Below are 26,209 nucleotides of genomic sequence, written 5' to 3'. Positions count from 1 at the left end.
TGCATGCCCGCCACATAAATGTCAATCGTTTAACGATACACTTAGCTCGGAAAGATGCTGCCGTTGGGGTTCTATGGGGCATCATGGACTGCTCCGCTTCCGGCTGAGAACGAACGAGCGTGTTGTGTGTTCACGACAATCATAGTTGAGACACTGCCGCCGTTTGTGTTATGATTATAATTATGCATATTGGCATTCTTAATCACAGAAGCGAGCATAACGTAAATTGTCATTTAAATCCAGCAAATACAATGGCAAATTTCACGGTCAAGTGGAAGTGGCCGGCCGAGGCGGAAGAGGCCAAGTTGTTGTTTTCACCTGCGCACCTAGGTGTTGCTGGCCAGCTTTCCAATTACATATGCTAGATAAACGGATTTGCATGGGCGTCCAGCAGCAGCAGCAGCTGATCGACCCGTTTGGAGACCCAAAACTGGTTACCGGAACCACCATGGGCAACCGCCAATGAATGTTGATTTGCTAGAAAGTTGAATCCGCGCTGCAGTTTGCCACTCCGAGTCCCCTAAAGAGAACAAACATCACGTGGCCGCCGGGTAAAGCCAAATTGCACGTAGGCCAACGTTTGCTACCGTTTGGAGCCCCACCAAGATTCGCGCTACCAGCTCCTCCGATGAAAAAAAAACTCACTCAAGTCGGCTGAGAAAACTCACTTCAAGACAAACGCACGGAACAATCGCGCGGCGACGGGGACAGCGCCGTCGACGTCGGCGTTCGGGCCATGCTTTATATAAAATCAACTGAGCATATCTGTTGGAATTCATTAAACGTTTTACTGCACAGCCGTACAGAGCAGTCCGAGATCCGATCCCAACTCCGAGAGTCCACGAAAATATCCACCGTGTAAGAGCCAGCACTTGAAGTAGAGTCAGTCAGTCAGTCAGTACTCCGGGCATTACATTGTTGCGAGCGGACGGTCCGCAGTTCACAGCCTTTGGAATCAGCTTTTTTTTTCCTGGCTTCGCGTGCTCGTCGGTAACCATAATAAACGCAACGGAAAAAACACACAACAAATACAAAAAATATTAACAACAAAGAAAATAACGCATTGTTGCATTTGTTTACGAAACTGGCAACCGAAGAATTTACCAAACAGACGTTGAAAAATTAATGAAATTCAAAGCCAAAACGTTTTCGTGTTCAAGCAAATAAAAAGTGCAAGTGTTTAATAATCATTTCAATATTTGTTAACTAATTGCAGCTTCTCACACGCAGCTCAAACAGCCAGCAATATGAGATTCGTAAGTATTTTCAAGTATTTATTATGCATTTTGCGTTGCAAGTTCGCTTCCTAAGTCTTTGGTTTTCGCGACAAGTTCGCTTCCTAAGTCTTTCGTTTTCGCGACCAGTTCGCTTCCTAAGTCTTTCGGTTTCGCGACAATTGTGCTCGCTTATGCCCTGTAATTGTTAACACGTTCAAGCCTCGTTTAAGCCGCAAATGAAGTCAACTATTTTGGTTTGACAGTTGCCAAATGACCGCTGCGGTCGGGTCCAATGACGAAGGCTGCATTGTTCGCTCTCTTCAAGAATTTTTATTGGGCCCTGGCACTCTAATTTATGGCCAACAGAGTCACAAAGTCGTGTGTGTCAGCCAGCGGGCCATGAAAGCCAGCTAGCCAGGCCACCGCCTCGATATGTCTATATCAGTTCCTATACACTCTAGGCCACATTTAACTTTATGGCTTGCTTTTCTGGGCCTGCATTAATATGAGGGGCCATCCGTTGAAAATTTGATGGAAACTCGTATGCATAATATACTAGTATGCATATTCCAAGCCAGATCTTTCTACATAATTCGATCTTGATAAGGAGATTATGAACGCACGGCTGGAATGCTAGCTCATTTCGTTTCAATGCTCGTTATTTTTTTGAAATTTCTTTTAATTTCACATAAAAGTTTCGTTTTCACCTTTGTTTGATTTTTTAATTAAACCAGTTGGGACTTTATTAACGATTTTAAGTGCTATTGGCTCCAAATGAACAATATTCACAATCACTTTTTAAAGTCAACTTGTGAAATGCCTAAAACACTTTAAAAGTCAAGTAAATGTTTCAAATCCTGATCAACTTGGTTGATTTTATTTATCACTTTAACATTAATTATATCTTAAAATAAATACCAATAATGGAATTCCGCTGACAATCGGAAGCTTAAAATTTGAATATTTCATCAAAGAGTTTAGTCACCATGAGAAAAATATGCATATACTTATAATGGGCTAAGACCCAGCTGCTAATTAAACTAATTTTCATAAACGCTGGCGGTCGCATTTTTTCCCAGGCTGATTCTGAATCATGTCATAATGTTTATGGGTCAATGAAACATTTGCGTTTCGCTTGGGCTCCAAAATTATAGAGCTCTAACCGGGTTTAATAAGAAGTCGCCGGCGTTTCCGCCCCTGAGTAGTCTGCAATTACATGGGAAAACGCACGCAAAAACGCAAAAAACGCAATATAGTGCTTCAAGTTCATGTTGAAGGCCAGATCTCCGCAGTTCGGGGCAGACAAGAAAACAAGCCGAAAACGTGCTGGGGCATGCGTTTTGTAACTTAATTGAAAAGTGCGATACACACGCGCCAATCGCCAAAGCCAAAGCCAAGAGCAAGACCAAGCCAAAGTGGCCGGCTGACCAACTTCTCGTGTCCAATTGCGTGTCCCAAGCCGGCTCTCGGGCCCCTCCGTCGAGCCAATCCCCCATCCCGGCGCCAAAAGCAGTCATGAATGAATCAAATGAACCGAAGCTGTGCGTGGAAAATGGAAAATAAAACGACACCGACAACGACAGAGCGAAATCAAACTTAAACATTATAAAAATGCAAGCGTGCAATGCATTGAAAAAGTGCTTATGCAATGGGCCAATGGTGTGGACATGGAGTTGGCAGCTGCACGCGGCGAACGGGGATCGGAGTGGACCTGGCAAAAGCTGGCACCCTGGGAAACCGCAATCAACGTCGCTCTCGATTAGGATTTCGGCCATGCACACGAACAAGATTTATTAATTGCTCGCAGCCTTTTCTGCTCCAGCTCCAGCTCTCCAGCTCTTCAGCTCCATTCCCGCTTAGCCCGTTGGGTTAATCGCTGCGGCAGATGTCCGTCCGCGTTCCATGGTCCAAAGTTACTGCCTTTTGCACGCTTTGCGTGTGGAAATTCAAATTAATTGCCATACGTACTTGTACTCGTACAATTTGATGTTGTATTTTGTGATTTAGTATTTTGGATTTGGGTTTGTGGACTTGGTCTTTGCGTTGCGCTTGGCTTCCCTCTAATGAAGATGTCACGCCGGAAAGTGCCGATTGCTCAATGCCCATGTACGGGGACGACGACGACAAGTCCATTTCGTGCATAATTACCGCCACCACAGCTGGTTGGTTGGGGCTGCTTGGCTTGGTTTCGTTTGGATGTGGGCTTTGGGTCAGGCGGAGATATCGACACACTCGGTTGCAGAAGAATGAAAAGGAGGATGAGGGAAATGTGGGAATTAACAAAGATGTAATTAAAAAGGGTGACAAAATGGGAGTAGCCTTAAAAATGGATGAAATTGTGATTTGAGTTAAGGTAAAGCTTAATAACTGATTTATTATATTTAAAAGATTTTAAATATTAGTTTCTAGTTGCAAGTTCGTTGCCAAAGTCTTTCGTTTTTAGTGTTTAATTGTGCGAGTATCAATAATCATTAATGGTCTCAGCTCTAAAATCTATTCTTTTCGAATTTAATATATTTAAACTTCTTTAGGAAACAAACATTTCTGCAGTTTGTTGAACTTAAGCTTAAAAACACAAGTAATAAATCAGCTAAAAATATAAGTTCAGAATTCACATTGACCTTTCACCTCAAACATTTTATTTTCCGCTTCCAGTTAAGTATACAAATATATATGATAAAAAATGTATATAATATAAATAACGAGCGATTTTCGAATTGCTTTAAAACATGCTTGTCCCCTCGTTCGGGGACAGGAGATTCATTTAAGTCAGTACTTGAAGATTATTCCACACTTTAATCTGACAAGAGGCCTAAACATTCCCAAGCCACCATAGCTATCTGGAGCTGTTGGTCATGTCATGCGATATCGTCCCATCGCAGCGGAGCGGGCACAACAGTTTTTATTACAGCTCTCCGTTGCGTCGCAGGACGGCGATTAGCGTTGGAGTCGGAATGGGAATAGGATCACGAGCTAGAGCTGATGCTGGAGCTGGAGCTGGAGCTCGGCACAGCTGTCGCAATCGCCAGATTCGGGTCCGGCTGCGGTCGCAATTGTCCGCGTAGTCAGTCACTTGGCAGGTCAGTCAGTGCACATGGCAAGTGCATGGCATGGACGACGTACACATGTCCAGTTGGCGACTAAAAATCAACTGCCCACATGCGCCGGATTGCGGGTTGCGAAAAGTATTTCTGTTAGATTTATCGCTGGCGATCGAAGGAGTCGCGAGTCGCGCAAATCGCAAATCGCGGAGTATTCGCGTGTCCATTACCATATTTATGAGGCATGTGCGTCTAGCTGGCTGGCGCTGTGTTTGGCATTTTGTCAGACTCTAAACGATACAAATTTGGCCGACATGCAGCTGGTAACCAGTTTGAACTTGAACCCATTTCGATGGCAGGAAAAAGGAAAAGCGCCCTCCATAGCCGATTCTCACGCTGCAATTTGCACTTCCTAGCGTCCAAATTGACGTTTAATAATTCAATTACAATTACAATTACAATTCCGATTACAATTACTCGTGCAATGACAATGGGGATGGATTAGGCAACACAATCTGCGGGGCAGCTGGCCACGAAGTCGCCAACTGACTCCGTTTCCCACCTATTAAACACAATTCAAAGTAATTTGAAGCGGCGGCAGTCAGTCCAAAGTCGTTGTTGATGTTGCCGAGTTGATGTTGATGTTGCTGTTGCACCTACTACATCTAAAGCACTCTGCACTCTCCGATCCAGCTCCGGAGCAGACCCGGCGATATTTGCGTTTGCCACTCAAAGTCGGACGACCGGCCGTCCGAGCTGGGAGCTCTAAAATCCCGCAGCTCCCAGCTCCCAGCATCAAGCTTCCGTGTTGAAAGTCAGCCAAAATGTTGCTCAATCGAGCATTGACCCCTCTGCCAAAATTGAGGGAGAGAAAAAAAGCAACTGGGCGTTGCTATCGCCGACAAAAGATAACAATAATAAGTCGTGTTCGGGGCGAGTTCAATTGTCTCGCCCAAATCACATTCACTTTTCCATCTACGTGTAGTTTTCACATAAAATTAATTACGCCCGACCAAGCAAATGACAAATCGTTTAAGCATAAACAAGATTAATTAGCAGCTGCTCGCCTGCCACCTGGATATCCATCAGTCCCGGCTTTCCAGGCTCCCTAACTGAAATGGCATTGGAATCGGAATCTGAAAATGCAAAACTCAAACTCCCTCTGAGTCATTCAAATTATTTAAACTGAGAGCTAAGCTTCTGGAACGGGTCGGGAATATATTGAAAGTGCAGTGCACAGTTGAGGTCCACTTTTCGATTACCTGTTGCGCTGGCCGGGCAATAAATATAATTTATTTTATGCCGCATATTGGGAGCCAATCAAAATCTAAACACCCATAAGTGCCAGCGCATGGAAATGGAAAAATCAAATTGAAAATATGAAGGGAGCAGCTTGGTAACCAGGCTAAAAAGTGTTTGAAAACAAGAGCGGTTTAGGATAGGAATTTTTTAAAGCCAATATGATCGAAATATAAAGATCAAGGAAACGAGATTCGTACATTACGATCACTGATAGGCAAAAAGCAATTAAATAAGTGAAAAATTAGAAGGGGGTAGTCGGAATTCAATAAAACTGAATTCCAAATGCACTTGGTTTATTTTATTTTATTTAGTATATCAAAATGTTGCAAATGTATATCAAAATGTTATCTATTCCAAGCGTTGCCAGACTGGACTTCCACAGGATAAGTTGAATAAATGAGCAGGAATCGGGGAATCTATTTAAATGATCAGAGCTAAACCCCCTTTAAATTTGAAGTATTAAGGACTATACCCGTATTCAAAAGTCTCCTTTGTAAACCAGTGCTTTTATATATTAATTTTTATGCATTTTTAACTGGAAGCTATCAGCGGCATGACAGTGCTATTATACCCCGAATCCAAAGGCTATCAGCGCTCTCGGGCTAACGAGACAATGTACCAGCTATCGTCGTCCGTCCATGGCCAACGTTAGTGATTTTTTATTTAACTTTATATGCGCTGGCACGCTCACATGCTGCTGCACTTAATCATTGTTGTGGGTGGGTGGGTTTTCGCATGAGCCGCCGTTGGCCAACAGCGGCGGCGGCGGCGGCAGCAGCACCACTTGTATCCACCGACTCCGCCGTGTCCACAGCTCGGGGCAGTAGTAGTTGTCTGTCTGCGTGCCTCGATATCTGAATTGTGTAGTGCCACAGAGCCACCGCATTGCAGTGTGACTTAGCAGTCCAAGTCGCCCAATTACGAAATCATATCTAAGGTCATTTGTTTCGCTAATTTGTCTGCATTAGAATCCGTGTCCGAGGGGAGGCAGTACGCCCTGGAAGATAAGACCGTAGGCATTGTTCTCATTCCGATCCCCCTCCACCATTATTACCCTTAACATCAGCTAATTAGCCCAATTAAAAGCCTCTAAATTAGCCAAAACGATTGCTTTCGAATCAACCTGGGCTCCTGCGGCATTCGCGGAATTCCAGATGCAAACAGCGCCGGCTGACGACATTGTGACGGCTACATGTGTTTACAAGCCGCAGTTGGAGCCAAACTGGAGTACGGGCCTGAGTGACCGGTAGTGGCTCAGGCGAAGGGGAGCACCGCTCTGGCCAAGACAGATGGATCTAATTTGTTTAGCTCGCTTTTTGAAAGCCATTTCTAGAGGCGGTTCGTGCTCCTTTCCGTCCAAGCCAGTTTAGGTTTTTATGTGGGCATATCACAGAATGTAATCAGGTGAAAAACATGCTGTCAGCACTTAAATTCAATTCAAATTGATAGTTAATTTTTTGGCTAAGAAGTTACTTTAGCTTAAATAATTTATAATTGCTTACAGCTCAGCTTTAGAGGTCCAGCTCTAGTTCTCATAGATCTTCTTTTCAAGGTTTCAATAATAAATTGTAATTTTATGTACCATTTCCAGCAAATATTTATGGAAATTAATGACATTGCCTCGACAAATACTTGACCATAAATCATTATTTACACAAATAATTGCTAGAAGATAGTCTAAAAAGCCAGAAATAAATGCCAGAAATTTGTAAAAATAAAAAATCACGTCGCACTATTAAATTGTAATGAAACCTGGCACAGTTTCCGCAATTTGCAGTCAAAATTTGTGTAGTAATCGTCGCAAATGGATTACAAGCAGTCCATAACTTAATGGCCCGATCACATCATTAGTCAAAACTGTTCAAGTGACAGACCTGTAGCACTCTCCGTAGGATTGTGTTTCCCCCTAACGATCTCATGTTCGCCGATCTCGAGAACTCTTTAGCTGAAACCGATTCCTGCGCGCTGCCACTGTTTCCACTTTGGATGTGGCAATATAGACGACGACTCTGTCTCCGTCTGAGGCTCTGGCTCAGTTTTAGTCTCAGTTTCTCAGTTTTCTGTCTGGCGGACAACAACTTCAGCAGCCACAACAAACACGAATTAATTAAAAGTATTTTTTCACAAGTCGCGTTGCCGTCTTGTTTGCAACTTTGCGGCCGCCTTGTTTGCATATTTTTTGATTATTTTGTTCAAACGGCTAACCATTTTTCGAAGCATATTTTGGCTAATAGCAATTAGCCTTATTGTTACAGCCTGGTTTGGCCCACAGGGTCTGAAAAGCATGTGTATATCCCTCAACTAAGAAACATAAGTTAGAAACCGAAGGCGCGGCCCATTAAACAATTAATGAAGCACAGAGGAGCTTTTGCAACATTTGCATGTGCAGGTTGCACTACTTATGCCCATCGATTGCAATCGGACTTTGGCCAGAAACCCGTTCTATTAAGTCAAAACTGCCCTATGATTAAAGTCAGTCTGCCAACTGCGTGACGGCCTTAACTGAGACGTTCGACACCGGGTCCATGTCCATGTCCAGGTCCACTCTACCGGCAGAGCAGCGATCCGTGCCGACAGCCTATTGGATTTATGGACCAGTCGGCAGGCAATTTGCACAGCATGTGGCGGCCTCCACTCCCACTCTCCGCCAGCCTAAGCTCCATTAGCATCCCGGGCTATGGCGGAGATTGGGGTCAGCGGGAAAATAATCGCAACCGTGATTGCTATTTAACAAATTTATCACACTTTGGCACAGTTGTGGCGGCTCAACGTGATGTGCATTGAATAAAGCGCACAGTATTCGTGTTGCCTGTTGGCTTAATTCTGCTTGCAGCTTTGAAAGTCAATAAAACAGAGCGCATAAAAGGAACTAACTAGCCTAGTTGGCCCGGGGAGTGAGTCTTTAGCGTTCCTAGCGTGACCACTTCCTGGAGCCGTGGTGCAATCATGATTTTATTTACCCAAAACGATCACAATTAAACTGTAGTCTTTCAAGTTTTTTAAATTAACCATTCAAAGTGTAAACTACTTCCAAGTCAAATTAAGATTGGCAAAGCGGATGCTTTAGGTGGATATTTAAATTAGAAAAGGAGCGGCTTTTTAAAATAAATTTCAATTGGGTTTCCTAACAATTTAATGGTAATAATCCTTTTGCTTATAAGCTTATATCTTAGTAAACAAAATCAAAAAGAACTACAAGCACTTTCTAAATAAATCTTAAATTCTCTTTAATTAATTTATATGTCTTCAACAAATTTGTTAATGTTTCAGTGTTTGGCAACTAAACAGATATTAACAAACTGAAATGAGATTTAAATAACCATAAAATGTGGTTAGCAAATCCTTCTTTTTTAATGGGTTGTTCTTGCATATAAAACTAAACATACTGCTAATAAATATAAATCAAATAACTTCTATTTGATCTTTTTTTAAGCCTATAAATATAAAAAAGTAAGATCCCAGCCATCTGTATATTATTTCTGTTTTTTTCACAAATATTATTAAACTCCTAGTGAACGTATTTTACTTTATTTCTCAAATAATTACCCATAATTGTAAGCCTATAAATGCCACTGGGCGATGCCCTTATTAACAACCGACATATTTGTCATAAATTCGTCATGGCCTATTGCACCAGTTGGCGTGGCGAATTGCCTAGGTGTTTTGGCCATCGACCAGAACCGTAACCGAAAGCAATTGAACTGGAACTGTAAGCTGGCACACTACGGCAAATCCGACACTCCGGCACTTCTGGCACCGTGCCTTTCTGGCTTTGTGGCTCGTGCTCAAGGCGACTGCACTTGACCGGGCCGAAAGCGAGCCATGTGGCATTCTGCGTCTTGCGTTTGGTATTTAATTGTCGGCTTATGGCATTGGCACACATTTCCACGGCTTAATTGCTTTGGCCAGCGTGTAACCAGTGCAATTGGCCACATGTACACAGTATGTGCTCCGATATCTAAGCATTAACCCCGCCGATCTCTGTCCTCTTCCACTTGCAGTTAGTCACCATCGCCGCCGCCCTCTGCCTGTTCGTGGCCTTCGCCGCGGGTCAGCAATACTTTCTGGGTCAGTTCCCCAGCAGGACCCGCTTTGGATTCCCGGATCCCCTGACTCTGGCACAGCCCGCGGCCACACAAGTGCGGGATCCCCGACAGAACCGAGGTGAGTATTTGGTTATCTTGGGTATGGGGTACTGGTAGTGGGTAATCGCTGCTCCCTGGGATATATCTAATTTGTGTTTCTATTGCAGGACCCGTGGTGTTCCCTCCCTCTCCCCCAGATGCAGTGGACGAGTCCAGCGGCGTTGTTGTGGGCGCCTCTGGATACGGTTTTGTGCCGCCCCAGCAAAGTAATGCGAACCTCTTTAAGCGCACTGTCTGAGGCAGCTCTCCATACCACTCACAGTCACTCCAACACCCACAATACACACACAACACACACACTCCTAGAGAAGAAAAGCTTTATTAGTGCAATATGTAGCCGCGTTTTGTTGTTATTTCTTTGTTATTGTTAAATAATTGTCGAGTAATTTGCAATCAATCACACACAAATGTCTTATTCGCAGGAAAACGCTCTGGTTAAAGTAACAAATCTTCCCCACACCGAATTACCAGTAATTAACACACACACACAACACCTCAAAACAAAGCACAAACTCAAGCACCTGCACCTGCACCAGCACCAGCACCGGAAACGGAAGTGCGTCCCTCTTAGCTAATTTTAGCCCCCAGCTAACCACCTACAAAAAGCCCCATCCCTAACTCTGCACCTCCTCCTACTCCAACTCCCAACTCCCAGCTCCCACTCCCCCCTTAAACAATGTAACATTACTTAGATTAATTAGCTTGAAAGCCCAATGTTAATTCCCACTTTATTGTTTCTTATTTTCTTATGATTTCTGCTTCTTTTTAATTTATGTTTCAAATTGGAATTGTATTATGATTTTACCTTTTATTTTTACCTTATTTTATTTGTAACCACGAGCTAAATTTAAATTATGAATAAACCGAAAGATATTATTAAACAAAAAATGAACAAAAAAACACACTCACCTCTTGTTTTGGCTCCAAATTCCTCCTCCTTTCGCAGCCGGAAAAACGTTTCGGCACACAATATTATTTGTTCGTTTTGCCTTTTACGTTTGTCAATGCACCATTTGTTTATATTTTTATTTTTACATATGGATTTAAGCACTCCACTCCAGTGGTAGCAATTATTTTAAGCGCACATAAAACTAGCGCCTAATTAACACGGCTACGATCCGGCTTTGAAGTGCAGCGGCACTCCGCATTGAAGGAGACCTAAACCAAGACGCAGACGAAGACGGAACCTGGGAAACCAACGACTATGACCGGTCCGAACTGGGCATGCTCTCCCCCACAGCTTCACACGCGGAAGCCACAAACGAACATATGTAGACCAAGTGGCCCATTGGGGGGAAGTTGGACAAAACGATATGCAAAGGGGAAGACAAGGTACTTTGGGTAGCATTTATTTAGAGAAAATATAATCAAAAAAATAAGTTTTTCATTACCTTACAATTTCTAAATTTATCCAAAGATTTAGTACGTTTTTAACTTGGGAAAATATTCTTTAATCACGATAAGTAAAATCAGACTGCATACATTTTATTCTGATTCAAATTTATATATCAGACGCATATGAAGAAGTTCTTTAAATCTTTAAATATTAATATTAAGCATTTAAAGTATCCCCCTTATCCCCTCTGCTTAGCTTTCTTGAAATTTATCAAATTGATAGAGTTGAGGAGTTAAGAAGTTAAATCCTTTTTATCCTCTGATCGAACAGAACAAAAGCCTTTGGCTAACCGAGATACCCCAAGTTGCCGTGAAATCCAAACAGTTTTCTTAACGATCCCAGCAGAAGCAGGTGCTGGAGCAACAATATTGCTACTACTCCAAGCGGAGTATTAACGGAATCTGGTCTAGTCTCGAGTGGAGGAATGGAATGGCTTGAAGCCACGGGACGGAGCAGACACCGACCAGACGGAGTCAATGATATGCGCGACTAATGCGACTTCGCGACTCTGTCTTTGCTTTTGCCGCATGCAAAATATGTTGGCAAGCGAGCAACAGACTCTTTTTTTGCATATCGATTTTGAGTCGGAGGCCGAAACCGAAACATAAACAGAAATGGAGCAGCTTTTTCTAAGTTAGCTGGAGGACTAGGACTGGGACTACGACTCAAACAAATGAATGGGGAGACATTTCACAATGAACTGGAACAAAAAGAGTAAAAAGCCACCGATCGAGCGAACGAACACAAACGACGCTAAGTTGAGATAATTTTTACAATTTGACAATTTATGCACGATCGCTGGGCCTGCGACTGGACGCGGACATGGTCTGGCCATTGTGTAATTAATTTTGCATAGCAAAAGTTCTCTCTCTCCGCCGAAGCCGCAAACGCAGTGACTGAGCCACAAATGGTTACGCAGTGGGATTCGGCTTCCTGATGAGGACTGCCTGCGGCTAGGAGACCGAGGCCTGCCGGCAGGCAATGGTAATGGTAATGGCAGCGCCAATCTATAACTGAAGCCGCGGCGTAACAATTGCCCAAGACTGGCGTAGATTAATGGCAGCACCCGCGATCCCCGCCTGGTTTAGTTCCAGGCCTGCATTCGAGCGGCGATTGGCTTTGCTGAGTTTGGCCAAACCGCAGCCACCCACCACAGTTACACTAACAAAGAAAAGTTAACTTAGGATACAAAATTCTTAAAAATCCTATAGGAAGAATCCTTATGAGGATAGGGGAAAAAAGGAAAAAAAAATCTTGAATCTTAATTACTGAGGTAAGAAAGTCATTCGAGATAGCTTCTACTCCCGCACTCATAAAAATTGTTACCAAAAAGCGCTCTAAAAAACCCACTTTTCGCCCACATATTTCGACTTTTCTTGAAAGTAGAAAACATTTTTTTTTATTAGCTAATTTAAGTAATTTTCCCAGTGTATTCAGCGAGTGGTTTTTGGTTTGGAGAAGTGGCCTAATGTGACCGACATTCTAATCAAAGTGGCAGCGTTGGGCGTTGTTAGGCGGACGAACGACTTGCTGGACAATCAAAGGCGATCGGGCCAATGACTGTGTGACGTCGACTCTGTGATTTGATTGCGATTGTGATTGAGATTGACAGCGAGCGAGCTTTGAGCCGGGCCGGGGCCGGGGCTGGGGCTGGGGATCAACCTTCGGACCGCGTCATTGGGTGACGCCCACGCTTGGAATTCAGCACTTGGCACCCGCAGCAACCGCAACTAATACCCCCCAATACTCCAAGTGCACTTGCCCAACAATAAATGCCATATTAATCACGTCGAGTGAGAAACCCAATTAAATCGCTTTTGTTTGTCCGAACAGCGGCGGCTGCGGTGGCGGTGGCAGCGGATCCGACGTTCTTTAGCACCTCGTTCCAGAGCCCCGACACCGCCTATGCGACATATAACTTCTTCGGTAGTCCCTACACCACACGGTTTAGGTACTTCTGAGGCGGATGGAGATGGAGATGGAGCTGAGGCCAGAGCCCAAACCGAGTCATGTTGAGTAGTCAGTAGCGGAGAGCGAGGATAACTGATTGGAGACGGAGAACTAGGAGCAAGAGCTGGAGACTAGAAACAATTTTTCTTGTAAATAAATGCGTTAACTCTTATTAACAAACCAATAGGCACAACGTCTTTAACTTGAAAGCGAAAAGGAAGACCTTGAGAGAGAAAACTTCCTTTGCTTGATGATACGCAGGATCTCTTTATCTTTCGTATAAGGTATTTAATTTAAATAAAAGAAAACATTAATTTAAATAAAATACATTGTTCAATAAAAAGTCTTATAGTTTTCCTTCTTTAGTTTCTTCTTACTTAAGCATTTATGAAATTTCCCAAGAGTTCGATTGACACACAAAAGACTTGGGAAACGAACTTGAGAGCGTGCTGGCAGATCATTTGCATTGCGGCGACCTAATTGCCTCATCCCGCCAGCTGCGAAATTGGCAGCCAATCAGCGATAAGGATAACTGGGAGTATTGGCAATAAAAGCAACTAAACCGGAGCACGCACATCGCTGGGGCATCGTCAGCGGCTATGGAATGCTGCGAATTGCGGAAAATCTGTGCTTACTGGCGGCGAAACCAGCATGACATGACAGGCAGCGCCACAATTGCATGTTGCTTTGGCTGTAGCCGTTGCCATTGTATGCTAAATTACGTATACGCCCGGGCGGCCAGGGAGCAAGAGACAAAGTCAGGCCGCCGGGCGGTGTTAATTTCCATTGACACTGGCGATGTTGCGACCAGCGATGTTGTCCACCGAGCGCTATATTTATTTATTTTTATTTATTTATTTGTATTTCTGCGACTGTCAAAATCTACAGAGCCTGAGACCACACCCGCTCCCCTCACCGTCGTCTTATGGAAATAAAGCAGTAAAAAAGTTTACAATTCTCGGGCGGTTTCACAACAATGGGCAACCGGGGATCATTAGCAATGGCATGATTCACAGCCAAATAAAAGAAACCAAGTAGTGTGCATTGGAAGCGGGAAAAGGTGGCGACAACGCCGCCACCACTGCTGTGGGCGGGCAGCCAGCCAAGTTTGTCATAATTTTATTTTCATTTGAAACAGGGCAAGCGCCGCCAAGAGCGTTGATAACCTTGTTGACCGACCACAAGAATTTCCAGCAAAACGACAATTTGCCGACTGCAAGTTCATTTCATGCTCTGACACCGCGGGCAATAACTGCATAAATGAAAATGAAACCGTGAAAACATAGGTACGGGGCCCAAAATGTGTGACAAATAAACAATCTAAACACTCCCGAGTCCCGCCCCAGCAGCCAGCAACCAGCAGCTCTCTGAACCCATTTCGAAGTGTCGCTGGAGTCCGAAATCACGTAGCCGCTGCCGCCTGACCTTCAGGTGATTTGCAAATAATGGTTTTCAGTTCAATTCCGTCTTGCAATTAGCAAATTCTATAAAGTAAAGCACGCCGCCAAGACCGGCGGAACAGTGGCAGTAATTAACATAATTCCAAATTTACTATCACTTTTAATTGCTCTGCATTCGCGACTCTGGCGTGGCCTTTCCAATTCCGCCAGCGATGATCGGTATTGTCGCCGAGTCACAGGTTTTCTCAAAGATCAGGTTTGAATATTAAATTCTCTCAATCAAAGTTGACGACCGTTACAAGGTAGTAACAGTATCATATCATTATTACAAAGGCAAAAAATAATAATACTAGAATGTGATAGGACTTTTGATTTAATTGAAATTATTAGAGCTCTTTTTTACAAATTAATAAAGCCTTTTTAACTCTGAAGGTATAAAGTACTAGAGAGTATTTATAAAGTTGTTTATATAATTTAAAGAATTTACCTTGAAATATTAATAAATTTATTGCATTAACAAATTATTAATATAAAAAGTACACATATATTGGCATTTATATTCTATGGAATTTGAAATTTGTACGAATTAAAATGTTGAATTTCAAAGTAAAAAAGTAATAAGAAGTATTTTACATTTTTTGATTTTAAGAAATTTAAAACCAAAATGAAGGTAATTAAGGTAAGCTGTTTAAAAGCGGATTTCACTGAAACACCAAGGATTATTTAAATTAAACAAGTTTTAAATTGTCATGTGGAAATGTCCGTTTCCTGTGCTTTTAATTTCAATTAGAAATATAGGGCACTTTGTTTTATATTTAATTTAATCACGAGACATGTCCCACGTGACAAAAGTCAAAGCATAATGCCTCTGGTTTAGAAGTTATTATCAAAACAAAACATGCCCATTTTTATGATTATTAAAAATGAAAAATTATGAAAAATAGCGTTTTCTTGATTTCTTCTTAAAATTTTTTTAAATATGTTTTAGAATATGATAGATTCTGTCAATGCAGATCAATGGGAACACTCGTTGATGTGACTATTTTGAAAACAAAGATTTTAGAAGAGTTTTACTGTTGTGGCCGTAATTATAAACACTAAATTCAATAATAATAATATTGCAAATTAAATCTTCGCGGTTGCCATAGCAATGTGACCGTTGCGGACAATGTCAAACATTCCCAGCGCACTTCTTTGAAAGGCTTATTAGGTATGTAAGTTTTATATATCTTTGGTCACTCTGGCACTTTACACTGCGAATATTCTAGATTTAAGCGAATTTCTATGAAACCAAGTAAAAACTAAACAAAAATAGTCAACATGGAACAATGCTACAACAGAGGCTGCGGCCAGCTTTTCGACCCGGCGACCAACACCGATGGTAAGACTTCATCTTCCATGTAGCAACCGCACATGTGATCAGATGTTTTCCCCCCCAAAAAAATTGTCCATAGAATCATGCCGGCACCATCCGGGCGAACCGTTCTTCCACGATGCCTACAAGGGCTGGGGCTGCTGCAACAAGAAGTCCGTGGACTTCACCGAGTTCCTCAACATCAAGGGCTGTACCCTGTCCCAGCACTCGAATGTCAAGCCGCCTGAGCCAGAGAAACCCGTGAAGCAGGAGTCCGACAAGGACGAGGTCATCGAGGTGCGCGCTCCCATTAAAGAAGCTCTGCCCCGTCCGCCCATCGAAACCCCGCTGACTGTGTTACAGTCGACGGTAGCGCCTGCTTTAAAGGCTCTTGTTTTTACAACGAAGTCGCCCGCGGATGCAAGACCAGCCACAAAATCCAACGATTCCATCGAGGTGGGCACCAGCTGCAAGAACAACGGCTGCACCTACTCCTTCATGGGCACCAGCAGTGACTACGGCGAGTGCACCCACCATCCGGGCGTCCCGATTTTCCACGAAGGCATGAAGTTCTGGTCGTGCTGCCAGAAGCGGACCTCGGACTTCGCCCAGTTTATGGCACAAAAGGGCTGTGTCTACGGCCAGCATGTTTGGGTTAAAGAGGTGAGAGTCTCTGCCGGCTTACCTGAAATCTTCATACAATCCCTCACTCTGATTACAGAACGAAGATAAAAAGGTGGTGCAGTGCCGCTACGACTGGCATCAAACCGCCACGAATGTGGTGGTGGCCATTTATGCCAAGAAGTATCACCCCGCCCACAGTGTGGTGGAGGTGAACCCAATTAGACTACATGTCAATCTCGTTTTTCCCGAGCAGGAGAACGCCAGGTTTGACCTGGACCTGGAACTGCGTGGCGTAAGTTATAGGTTAATCCATGTCCTAGAGGACATCACTTATTGTTGCTCTCTTTCTCCTTTACAGATTGTTGATGTGAGCAAGGCTAGTGCCCAGATGCTCGGCACCAAAGTGGAGATAACGTTGCCCAAACTGGAGCCCGGTTCTTGGTCAAAACTGAATTTCCCTCGTGATAGTCTGCCGGCGGCCCGTAAGAGCCTGCATGCACAGCAACCAAAGCAGGAAGATGATGACAGCGACGAGGACTTTGACCTGGACGACATACATTCGGTGGCCAGTCACGGCCTTAGGCTTTCCGACTTAAGTTTGCAGAATCCGAACAAATTGGACTAATAAATCAATAAAGCAGTTTGCATTTAAATGTTATAAACAATAAACCAAATGTTGTATGAGAAACGTTTATTTTACAATAAAGTCACCGGCAACGGCGAAACTCTAATCATCGTCGTCATCGGCTCCGGGCACCCAATCCTCGTCATCATCGTCATCCAGGTCTAGCTCGCCGAGATCTTGGAACAGCGCCTCGTCAATCTTGACATTTTCTATATTCTCGCCCGCCTCCAGCAGGAACTTGATATCCGAATCGTTGAGCGTGTTGTCGCACATAAAGAGCTCACGGCCGGTTAGCTTTTTGGACACATTGTTCTTCTCCCGCTTCGCCGCAATGCCCGTGGTGTCCTCAAAGTCCAGCTTCCACTTCATGAACGATTCCACAGTCACGCGTGTACCCTCGAACTTCTTGCGCTCCTCCTCCTCGACCTCCTTCAGCTTCTGGGCTCGTTGCTCCTCCTGATGGAACTTGTGCTCGTCCCACCGCTCGTTCAGCCACTCCTGGGCGCTGCTCACCAGCGAGAATATCATCTCCATGCCCAGGTTTTCCTCGATAGTCTTACGCAGGTGCTCCAGCAGAAGAGACTCGAACTTGCCCTCAAAGTTTTCCGGCTCCTCAATTTCCACCAAGGGCGCCCCATCGGGGTAATTGGCTGTGTATGTGAAGACCAGTTTGCAGGACAGACCGTTATCGCTCTCCTCGGCGCTGTACTCCTCCGTGGCAATGGGAATTTGGAATTTGTGAAACGGCTCCGTGGCGAGAACTATAAATCAGACGAGATGTAAAGGTGAGCTCGGACTTGGGGCAAGCTCCGGGCCACTTACTCTCCATTTCACCACAGTAGATGGAGTCCAGGGCTTCGACCTCGTTGGTCTGATCTTCCTTGTAGTTTCGGCTCATTTTGTTGTGAGCTTAACAAATTTAACAAATAAATAAGAGTAAATCAATCAGTCGCCGCGCCGCTTTGAGGTTACTTGCTGGGGGCTCCCGATACACGATCAGACCGCTTGATAGAAAATCGCAATTATATTTAAATAAAGGTAAACATTGTACGAAGTGAGTATAATAAATGGTATTAATAATATTAAGTTTTAGAGTTACGGCAAGTACAAAAGAATCAATGAAAAGCCAATTTTGATATTGCAAACCTATTTCAGTTCAGTCTGTCATGCAGCTTGGCAATTCCCCGACTAATGTGACCAGACTTAAGCAGCGTTGCCAGATCGCAATTAAAATACGTTATTTAACCCTCTAGGCCCCAACCGAAGAAATATTTAAAAACGATTTGGATGCATGTAAACAACACGAAAAAAGTCCCGTTATAAAGCTTAAGAGAGCTTGAGCATAAGTTCACATGTTTATTGTGAATTGACAAGTATAATTCAAATAATTAAAAGGCTCCTCGTTTTTCAGATAATACAATTTGTATAATAAGTGCCTTGAGGAATTCTTGGGTATTAGAGGGTTAGGTTAATTAATCTTAACTTTATTTTAGTTTAGAAAACAACTTTACGTTACTAGATCATCCACTTAAGATAGAGGTAATTGTACATTTGGAAAAACTTTTTGTATATGTATTGACGTCGACCTGCAACATTATTGATTTCTAATAAACCTTAACGATCAGGAGCCTCCAATCTGGAAGAAAGGGTTCGTTAGTCTGAAATAATTGTATTCAAATTAAATACATACTTGTGCACCGTAATAAAGTTGCTGGCCTGGACCTCAGTGTCCTGGGGCGTGAGAAAACAAAACTGACGATTCTTGTAGTCCATTCCCTCGTTGATGAGGATTTCCGTAATGAACTTTCGGTTCACTTCATCCTAAGAACAGAATACATTTTTTAAAACTTAGAATAATACAAAATAAATAATGCTCACCGTAAATACGTCGTATTCGTCCAGAAAATAGAACGGATGATCTGAGGTGCTCCAAAGTCCTTTCAGCAACGAAACTGTGGTAAAAGAGCGTTCACCGCCGGATAAGCTCCTGGTATTTGATGTTTTATTTCCACTGGGCGGAAATACATTAATTTTCCAAGTCCTGTCCCTGTCATTGGTATCGAAGCTCACCTTAAACTTGCGCATTGACAACGCTTGCTGTAAGGGAAATCAATTAATTTAATTTACTAATTAATTAAAAGGATAAAGGAGTGGAACTGTACCTCAAATTGAAACTGAACCATGGTAAAGTAGTGTTTACGTGATCTCTGGAACAGCTGCGCCCGCTGATGGTAAGCTTGGCGCAACCTCTTGATCACCGATTCCACCACATTTAATTGCTTGGCCTGTTGCCCCAGATTGTCTCGCAGCGTAGACAACTCCCCTTCAACATCCTCAATGATATAGTTCAGCTGTTCAACCTGCCGAATCTTTGATTTGTAACGACTAATCGACTCGCGGATGTTCTCCTCCGTCTGCGTCGTGGCGATGAATTCCCCCAATTGCTCAGCTTCGGCGCGAACCTTTTCCAACTCTGCCAACGTTGTCGCCTTCACATCGCGCATTTTCTTCTCCACCTGCAACGTTTTCTGCAAACATCGAGTGTTTTCCTCAAAGTGAAGATCCAGGCTACGGATCTTAGACTCGACTTCCTGAAACTCAGTGTCAACGGTGGAAAGCTTTTGATTGATGTCTTCAAGGGCCTTCGTCTCATCGGCCTCTTCTCGGCGAAGTTGCTCCTTTCGTTCCTTGATCTCGTCCAGTTTTTGCTGTAGCGCTTCGCGCTCTTCCCTGCACTTGTTAATCTTCTCACCGCTGTCGCTTAAATGAGTTTTCTAGAAGGGAAATGGAGAAAAATATTATTTTTCTCAAGGTTTTAAGGTTTCCAGTCCTACCAGGCGGTCATATTCCGGCAGCTCCGGGTAATCATAGTTCTCCAACTCAATTTTTTGTTGCATTGCCCGATTATTCCTCGACTGATGCTGGCCAATTAAGACACTTCTCTTCGAAATCTCTTGGTTGATTTTTTCCAATATTTGTTTCTGCTGCATGTAATCGGCTTCTAGAGACGCCTCTCGCTCCTTAATGGCATCCTGCTCGATGTGCAGCTGGCGGATGCGATCGTCGACATTCACATGAATAAATCTCGCCGGAAATATTTTATTCGAATACACGGCATAGTTGGGCGATGGTATGTACTCCAGTCCCAAGTTCGGTACCAGAACCCTTGTCAGGTTGGGAGGCACATTCTCCGTATCCGAGGTGAGGAACTCGGCAATCTCCTTGGACTCGGTCACCAGGACCGTCTCAATGCGTAGCATGTCAATGAGGTAGTTCATAACCACCGGATCGTTACAGCTGACAAGGTAAGAGTTTGAGTTGGAGCTAAATAAAGAAGTCAAGATAAAACCAACCTGATTTCATCTATCAGCACTGTGGTGTTCGGTGTGGTGGGCCGCACCTTGTGCCTGGACACGTCGTAGACGCGATCTGTGAAGGAACTGGTGATAATGGTGGGTACGTTGCCATTGGGGTACTTGTTTTGCAGTAGCGTCCTCAACGACTGGCGCTCCCTGTCCGAACTCACGATATAAGAGCGCAGGCAGGACATGAGCTGATTCTCGACTAGGTCGCGGTACTTGGGATTGGGCGCACTGATGTACTGGCCCAGCGGACCGCGCGGCATCCTGTGCAAATTGGCACCGGCATACTGAGTGCGCAACGCATGAACCACTTGGATCGCTTGCTCCCCGTACACGGATAAAGTGTTGGATTTGTTGCGGGACAGCGTCTCAATTTCCCATTGCATGTTCTCTGCAAGGATTTGGATCTCAAGTAAACCGTTTCTTTATATTTAAATAGAAGTACACTTACGTTTTGATTTATGCAGCTGGGCTCTCTCATATTTCACAGTCTCTGTCGTCTCCTGAACGGCTGTTAGTTCGCGCTTCATTTGCTGCTGCTCCTCCCGCAAACGGGCAATGAGCTCGTCACTTTCAGCCACTTGCTTCTTCAGAGCCTCCATCTGCTTGGCGTGCTCCTCCCGCTGTTCCTTAACCCGATTGAAGTCGGCATGGTAGCTACCAATATGCTTTTCGCAGGCAGTGTACGTGTGCTGCTCCTCCCTCATTCTTCGCTCAGCGTTGTCAAGCTGGGCCTTCACAGAGCTGATCTTTAAGAGGAGATCTTGCACTGCCTTTTTGGCCGTCCTTACCTTCACTTCTTGGGCCTTGTAGGAACCTAAGATTACATTTTTGGTAGACTCAAATTGGCTGGAAATGGGATAAAAGGTAGATTAAAACAAAAACTGTTCGTTAAAAATAATTCTTAACTTACTTAAGCTGCTGGGTGAGCGTGGCTTGGGTGGACTCCTTTTTGGATGTGGTCTGCTCTAGCTTGGCCTTCTTGGCTTCTATCAGGCTTATCGAGTGCTCCAGCTGGTCAAGCTCTTGCTGCGAACGCGTCACAGCCAACCAGGCCAACTTGACCTCGGATTGCTTAAGTTTTACCTGGGGATTAAACACTTAAGCCCAAGTCCAACTTTTTTGGGTTACACCTAGTTCCTTACCTTAACGACTTCTTTATCCTTGAGTATTGAAAGCTTTTCCTCTACTGCCTCCACTTGTTTTTCCACGACTTCCCTTTTCTGTTGAACAATTTCAAAAAAAAACTCATCAAAAGGGATTTAGGATAACAGACCAAGGGCCAACGTACTTTGACCAAGTGTTCCATGTCCTGGCTAAAGTGGCGTCGCTGCTCATGACATTGGAGCAAGCTGACGGCGCAAACATCAAGCTGAGTTGCCTTCATCAGCAGTTTGTAATTCGATTCCGGCTCCAATCTGTAAACAATAACGGAAAAGTGCCGTGATAGCAATCCTAGTATTGTAGTTTACTTACTCTTTGAGAAACTCTCGCGCCGCCTCCTGATTCAACACAAATATGGGATTTTCCACGTTAATGCCGAAGCAGAGCAGCATGCGTCGGATTTCGCCCACTTTCTTGGACACGCTTCGACCGCGAGCGTCTTGAAGGTCATAGGCCGACGATGAATGCCGAATGTGGCGCACCACCGTGAGATGGGGCCCAAAGATTTCCGCTTTGAAGGGCCGCAGTCCATTATTGGACAATGTTATGGCAACGGTGGCACTGGCCTCTCCGTTCTTTATTAGCTCTGTAATATGAGAATTTTTTGGTTATTACAGGATTTATTGACCAGCTATGGGACGTACTCTGTATGCTGCTAGCCCGGCTGGTCACCCGAGCGCTGCTGGTCAGGCCCAGTGCCAATGCTGTGATCACGGCGCTCTTGCCACTGCCATTGTTGCCCACCAGGAAGTTGATATTCGGGCCAAACTCCATAAACAGATTGGAGTGACACATGAAGTTGGTGAGGCGCATGGAAATGACTTTGCCGCAGCGGTTGAAGGCGTTCGGTATGGACATCTCCGACTAAAAGAGGTGGGTGACTCCCGTTCAGTAAAGTCTTAATTATTGGGTCGTGCATGCCTACCGTAAGATTCATAGTGGTCATATTCTGCGACATGTTCGTGCCTGCGCTCCGCGAATTCGCTGCCTGCGAGGTAGACGCTTCCTCAAGGCCATCATCCTCATCCACCTGCCTGCTCTTTTTGCGACTCGGAGCCTCAGAAGTGTCGCTATCGGATCCAGAAGTCGGCGCTTTGCGAATCCGGCCGTTTTGCCGACTCCGCTCCATTTGGTATGTTTATCTAGCTCTAACAAAAAAGCGCGCCGATTTTAGAGTAAACGATTCCGGGTTTATGGCGTATTACAAACCTTTCTGGATTGGTCAGTTTTTTTTTAAACAGGAGTCTTCTTCAAGGTGACGAAGTAGGAAATTCCGAAGCACCCAAAAAGAAGCGCAATAGCTAAAACAATTTGCGGATTTCGCCCACAGAAATATGCGTCTTCCAGTCGCAGTGTGACCATTCGATGAATATAAAAATTCCTCAATATTTTAAGCAAAAACAGCTGTTTTGTTATTATTATCGGTCATCCGATCGTTATCGGATTCTGGATTTTCCCCACGAGCCACCGCCGAGTTGCCGGACTTTTTTATTGTTTTGTAAACAAAGTGGCCGGAAAACGACGTTCGACTATTTGACCCCAAAACCCAGCGCCATGTCCGGTTCCGAAGACGACGATTGGTTTAATCAGGATGAGGACGAGCTTGTCCAGGGTTTGGAGCACAAGGTGAAGCAGCAGGAGTTGAAGGAGAATGAGGAGCACATAGAATATCATGCGCCCGAAGGTGGAATGTCATGCGCTTTTAACTTTGCACTTATTGGCGCTAATGCACTTTGTCCATTTTCAGTGGGGGACTACCTGCAACAGCTGAACCTGGAGGCCAGTGCTACGGATGGGGGCAGCAAAGTCGCCGCCGATCGCTTCGCCCTGACCGACTTCACTAAGGGCCTGAAGATGTCGCCCATCGATATGTTCCTCTACTTCTTCTCCGAAGATCGAGACTTGTTTGTCAATCAACTGGCGGCCAATGATAGCTTGAAACGTGTCTCCCTCTTTGTGGAGGTTTTGAAGTCGCTTTGTCAACTGGAATTGTGCGGCTTTGATGACGTGCTCCTATCCTGTTTCGCCCGGCAGTCGGTGCTACTGGAGAAGGTCAAGCGCCTGTTGCTGACCCTCCTGGCAAAGGCTTCTGGTGGGAAATGCGATGCGGAATCGGAACAGATGTTGTTGGGGAACATGAAGTGGCTACTCTTGAGAGCCCATAGGCAAGGAGTTCTTGGCCACGGAGGTTACGAGCTGGTGGAGCTCTACAAGCAGCTGGCACCTCTCTCGAAAAGCGAAGCGTTTGGTGGCCTTGAACCCTTTGACGGCACTCAATCCGCAAAAGGAGTGAAGGGTGAGATCTACCCAACGCTGGACCAGTGCCTGGGGAAAGAAGTAACCAAAGAAAATCCTCCTGTGTCCAACAATGTGGAGGAATATGTAAGAAAGCAGCGGCAGTTACTGCGCCAAGACTTTCAAGCTCCCTTACTGGAGTTTGTGCAGCGGCTTCGATCTGGAGATGATATAAAGGCGTTGGAGTGTCAAGGTCTTCTGTGGCCCGGAACGACCTTAGTCTTAAATCCCGAGTTTGCAGAGTCACAGCGCCACAGCCTGGTCTTTATGAAACTGGAATCTCCTGAGGACAACAAGAAAATATTGATAAACTACATAAAAAATATCAAATCTGGCGCCCTGCTTTGCCTTACGACGAGCCTGGACTTTGGGGATCTCATCCTGGTCAGCGTGGGCTACACAGACACACATAGACTCCAAAAAGGATGTGTTAGTAATATAAATATTCTCAACAATTATTCAAATATATATTTGTTTTGTTTCTTTCTCAGCTAAGTGTCGAGATTGTCAGGCAGCACAACATAGGCAAAATCTATGATCGACCCCTGATTATGTTCCAGACGCCAGTGTTTTTTGAGCCGTACTTAAGGGTCCACAATTACCTGAGCACCTGCAGCACAGAGCAATTCGCAATGCGTCGTTATATTGTCGAGGGAGAGGTGTGTAGCCCAAGTTTCCTCAAAATTAAATATTACATTCCTTATTCTTTAGACGGAGATACAACCGCCGGCCTACATTAAGCCTGGAACTAAGCTTTCCTTTAATGCGAAACCCTTTACCCTTAAAAGCTTGCCCAAGGATCTGCCCTTCAATGACAGACAGCAGACAGCATTTACTGATGCCCTGCAGAGGGAGTTCTGTATTATACAAGGACCTCCAGGCACGGGCAAGACGCACCTTTCTGTCGAGCTGGTCAATTGTCTGATACAGAACGCAAAGGCCTTGGGCACCGGCCCCATCATTGTACTCACCTACACCAACGACTCGCTGGACAAATTCTTGGTTAAGATATCGCGATACACCAAGGAGGTCCTGCGCTTTGGCAGTCAGTCGAGGGATCCGCAAATAGCCAAGTTTAACGTTCGTTCCATGGTCAACCCGGAGTTGGTGCCACCACGCCTCAAGCGAATTTGGTGGGTAGTGAATTGCGAGTACAAGGATAAGTTCCAGCGGCTGCAGGATCTGTACACCAACTTCGATGGCAGCGAAGAGAGCTACCAGGAGACACTGGTGGCTCAGCACGAGCTGCAACAGGTGGCCGAGCGGATCGAGACATTGCGCACTGTGTTCCAATACTATTTGGCCAGGAATAAGGATTTGCTGGTCATGACCACCACGTGCGCTGCTCGCCTTAACTTCTTATTCCGACTGCTGCAGGCCAAGTGCGTGGTCTTTGAAGAGGCGGCTGAAATCCAGGAGGCTCATATCCTGGCCTGCCTCACGCCGCACACGGAGCACGTGATCCTAGTCGGCGATCACAAGCAGCTGCAACCCTTCAGCGGCAGCAATCAGGTGCCTCAGGTCTCCCTCTTCGAGCGCCTCATTGTGGGCGGGTTGCCCTTTACTCTGCTCAATACGCAGTACCGGATGCGGCCGTGCATCGCTGAGCTTCTGGTGCCGAGCATTTATGACACTCTTCTCAGCTCGGACTCTGTAAAAGCCTACGAAGATGTCCGTCACATGGAGCAGAACTTCTTCTTTGTACAACACAGCCAACCGGAGAAGCAATCAACAGACATGTCCTTTGAAAACCTGTACGAAGCTGAGCAGATGGCCAAGCTGGCGGTGTTTCTTGTGGAAAAGTCCAGATACCAGCTCAGCGATATTGTGATTCTAACACCTTACAATGCACAAGTGGAGTGCATTATGAAGAAGGTTTGTATTCAGTTTTATAAAAGGTTATAGTGCAAGTTGTGTTGCTCTAAAGCCTGCTTAAAGGCCAAATATCAAGGTCTGAGTGCTTATTATACGATACAAAATAATTTTAACCCATTACAGCTTCCCAAAAAATATCGCACGAGTGTCCAAGTAGCCAGCGTTGACAGTTTTCAGGGTCTGGAGGCCAATATTGTGCTGCTCTCTCTGGTGCGCAGCAATTCATCCGGTCAAATCGGGTTCCTGCGCCAACCCAATCGCGTGTGTGTGGCTCTTTCCCGAGCTCGCTGGGGTCTATATATCATTGGAAATCTGGAGATGCTGCAGCAAAGCGGCCAAAAGCTTTGGAAAACAATTGCCAATCATTTGGAGGAGAATGCGGCAATTGGCGATGCCTTTCCCACAGCATCCAGTGTCTAAGTTGCAAAGAAAAAAAATATAAAACGTTTGTACATTTGA

The 26,209-nt window shown here is 44.7% G+C and overlaps 5 protein-coding genes across 5 annotated transcripts; 3 read left to right on the top strand and 2 right to left on the bottom strand.

The window, feature by feature from the left end:
• The first annotated feature begins 798 nt into the window (after positions 1–798).
• Positions 799–13,235, top strand: LOC108084537 (uncharacterized). Its single transcript, XM_017180774.3, has 5 exons — positions 799–858; positions 1,217–1,256; positions 9,562–9,724; positions 9,813–9,911; positions 12,935–13,235. Exons 2-5 carry the CDS (start codon positions 1,248–1,250, stop codon positions 13,060–13,062), a joined length of 399 nt encoding a protein of 132 aa, XP_017036263.1. The 5' UTR covers positions 799–858; positions 1,217–1,247; the 3' UTR covers positions 13,063–13,235.
• Positions 13,236–15,636: 2,401 nt separating this feature from the next.
• mora (CHORD-like protein) lies at positions 15,637–17,160 on the top strand. The gene is made up of 5 exons (XM_017180891.3): positions 15,637–15,661; positions 15,720–15,832; positions 15,906–16,468; positions 16,527–16,721; positions 16,788–17,160. The coding sequence occupies exons 2-5, from the start codon at positions 15,772–15,774 to the stop codon at positions 17,052–17,054; spliced, it is 1,086 nt and encodes a 361-aa protein (XP_017036380.1). The 5' UTR covers positions 15,637–15,661; positions 15,720–15,771; the 3' UTR covers positions 17,055–17,160.
• Positions 17,059–18,166, bottom strand: LOC108084609 (RWD domain-containing protein 1). The gene is made up of 2 exons (XM_017180892.3): positions 17,877–18,166; positions 17,059–17,815 (listed from the first exon to the last, which is right to left on the bottom strand). Exons 1-2 carry the CDS (start codon positions 17,950–17,952, stop codon positions 17,157–17,159), a joined length of 735 nt encoding a protein of 244 aa, XP_017036381.1. The 5' UTR covers positions 17,953–18,166; the 3' UTR covers positions 17,059–17,156.
• Positions 18,167–18,517: 351 nt separating this feature from the next.
• SMC6 (Structural maintenance of chromosomes 6) lies at positions 18,518–22,949 on the bottom strand. Its single transcript, XM_017180890.2, has 14 exons — positions 22,790–22,949; positions 22,506–22,728; positions 22,225–22,444; positions 21,893–22,166; positions 21,708–21,834; positions 21,562–21,639; positions 21,330–21,502; positions 20,868–21,265; positions 20,408–20,807; positions 19,889–20,351; positions 19,217–19,828; positions 18,933–19,151; positions 18,745–18,875; positions 18,518–18,690 (listed from the first exon to the last, which is right to left on the bottom strand). The coding sequence occupies exons 2-14, from the start codon at positions 22,707–22,709 to the stop codon at positions 18,669–18,671; spliced, it is 3,321 nt and encodes a 1,106-aa protein (XP_017036379.1). The 5' UTR covers positions 22,710–22,728; positions 22,790–22,949; the 3' UTR covers positions 18,518–18,668.
• Positions 22,950–23,043: 94 nt separating this feature from the next.
• On the top strand, positions 23,044–26,209 carry LOC108084548 (NFX1-type zinc finger-containing protein 1). Its single transcript, XM_041777523.2, has 4 exons — positions 23,044–24,304; positions 24,367–24,534; positions 24,587–25,750; positions 25,874–26,209. The coding sequence occupies exons 1-4, from the start codon at positions 23,135–23,137 to the stop codon at positions 26,168–26,170; spliced, it is 2,799 nt and encodes a 932-aa protein (XP_041633457.1). The 5' UTR covers positions 23,044–23,134; the 3' UTR covers positions 26,171–26,209.

This window comes from Drosophila kikkawai, chromosome 3R, assembly GCF_030179895.1.
Source record: "Drosophila kikkawai strain 14028-0561.14 chromosome 3R, DkikHiC1v2, whole genome shotgun sequence".
NCBI classification, from domain to species: Eukaryota; Metazoa; Arthropoda; class Insecta; order Diptera; family Drosophilidae; genus Drosophila; species Drosophila kikkawai.
Note: the sequence above shows the minus strand (reverse complement) of the source record. Positions and strands in the feature narration are given on the sequence as shown.

Bases quoted from the DNA above. Each gene is read 5' to 3' on its own strand.
- LOC108084537 (XM_017180774.3), top strand. The intron at 9,725-9,812 runs GTGAGTATTTGG...TTTCTATTGCAG, and splicing joins GGATCCCCGACAGAACCGAG to GACCCGTGGTGTTCCCTCCC. The intron at 9,912-12,934 runs GTAATGCGAACC...TTGTCCGAACAG, and splicing joins TTTTGTGCCGCCCCAGCAAA to CGGCGGCTGCGGTGGCGGTG.
- mora (XM_017180891.3), top strand. From the start codon at position 15,772: ATGGAACAATGCTACAACAGAGGCTGCGGCCAGCTTTTCGACCCGGCG. The intron at 16,469-16,526 runs GTGAGAGTCTCT...CTCTGATTACAG, and splicing joins AGCATGTTTGGGTTAAAGAG to AACGAAGATAAAAAGGTGGT. The intron at 16,722-16,787 runs GTAAGTTATAGG...TCTCCTTTACAG, and splicing joins TGGACCTGGAACTGCGTGGC to ATTGTTGATGTGAGCAAGGC.
- LOC108084609 (XM_017180892.3), bottom strand. From the start codon at position 17,952: ATGAGCCGAAACTACAAGGAAGATCAGACCAACGAGGTCGAAGCCCTG. The intron at 17,816-17,876 runs GTAAGTGGCCCG...TCTGATTTATAG, and splicing joins CTACTGTGGTGAAATGGAGA to TTCTCGCCACGGAGCCGTTT.
- SMC6 (XM_017180890.2), bottom strand. From the start codon at position 22,709: ATGGAGCGGAGTCGGCAAAACGGCCGGATTCGCAAAGCGCCGACTTCT. The intron at 19,152-19,216 runs GTACAGTTCCAC...TTTCCCTTACAG, and splicing joins TGGTTCAGTTTCAATTTGAG to CAAGCGTTGTCAATGCGCAA. The intron at 18,691-18,744 runs GTATGTATTTAA...CCTTTCTTCCAG, and splicing joins AACTTTATTACGGTGCACAA to ATTGGAGGCTCCTGATCGTT.
- LOC108084548 (XM_041777523.2), top strand. From the start codon at position 23,135: ATGTCCGGTTCCGAAGACGACGATTGGTTTAATCAGGATGAGGACGAG. The intron at 24,305-24,366 runs GTTAGTAATATA...TTTCTTTCTCAG, and splicing joins ATAGACTCCAAAAAGGATGT to CTAAGTGTCGAGATTGTCAG. The intron at 25,751-25,873 runs GTTTGTATTCAG...AACCCATTACAG, and splicing joins TGGAGTGCATTATGAAGAAG to CTTCCCAAAAAATATCGCAC.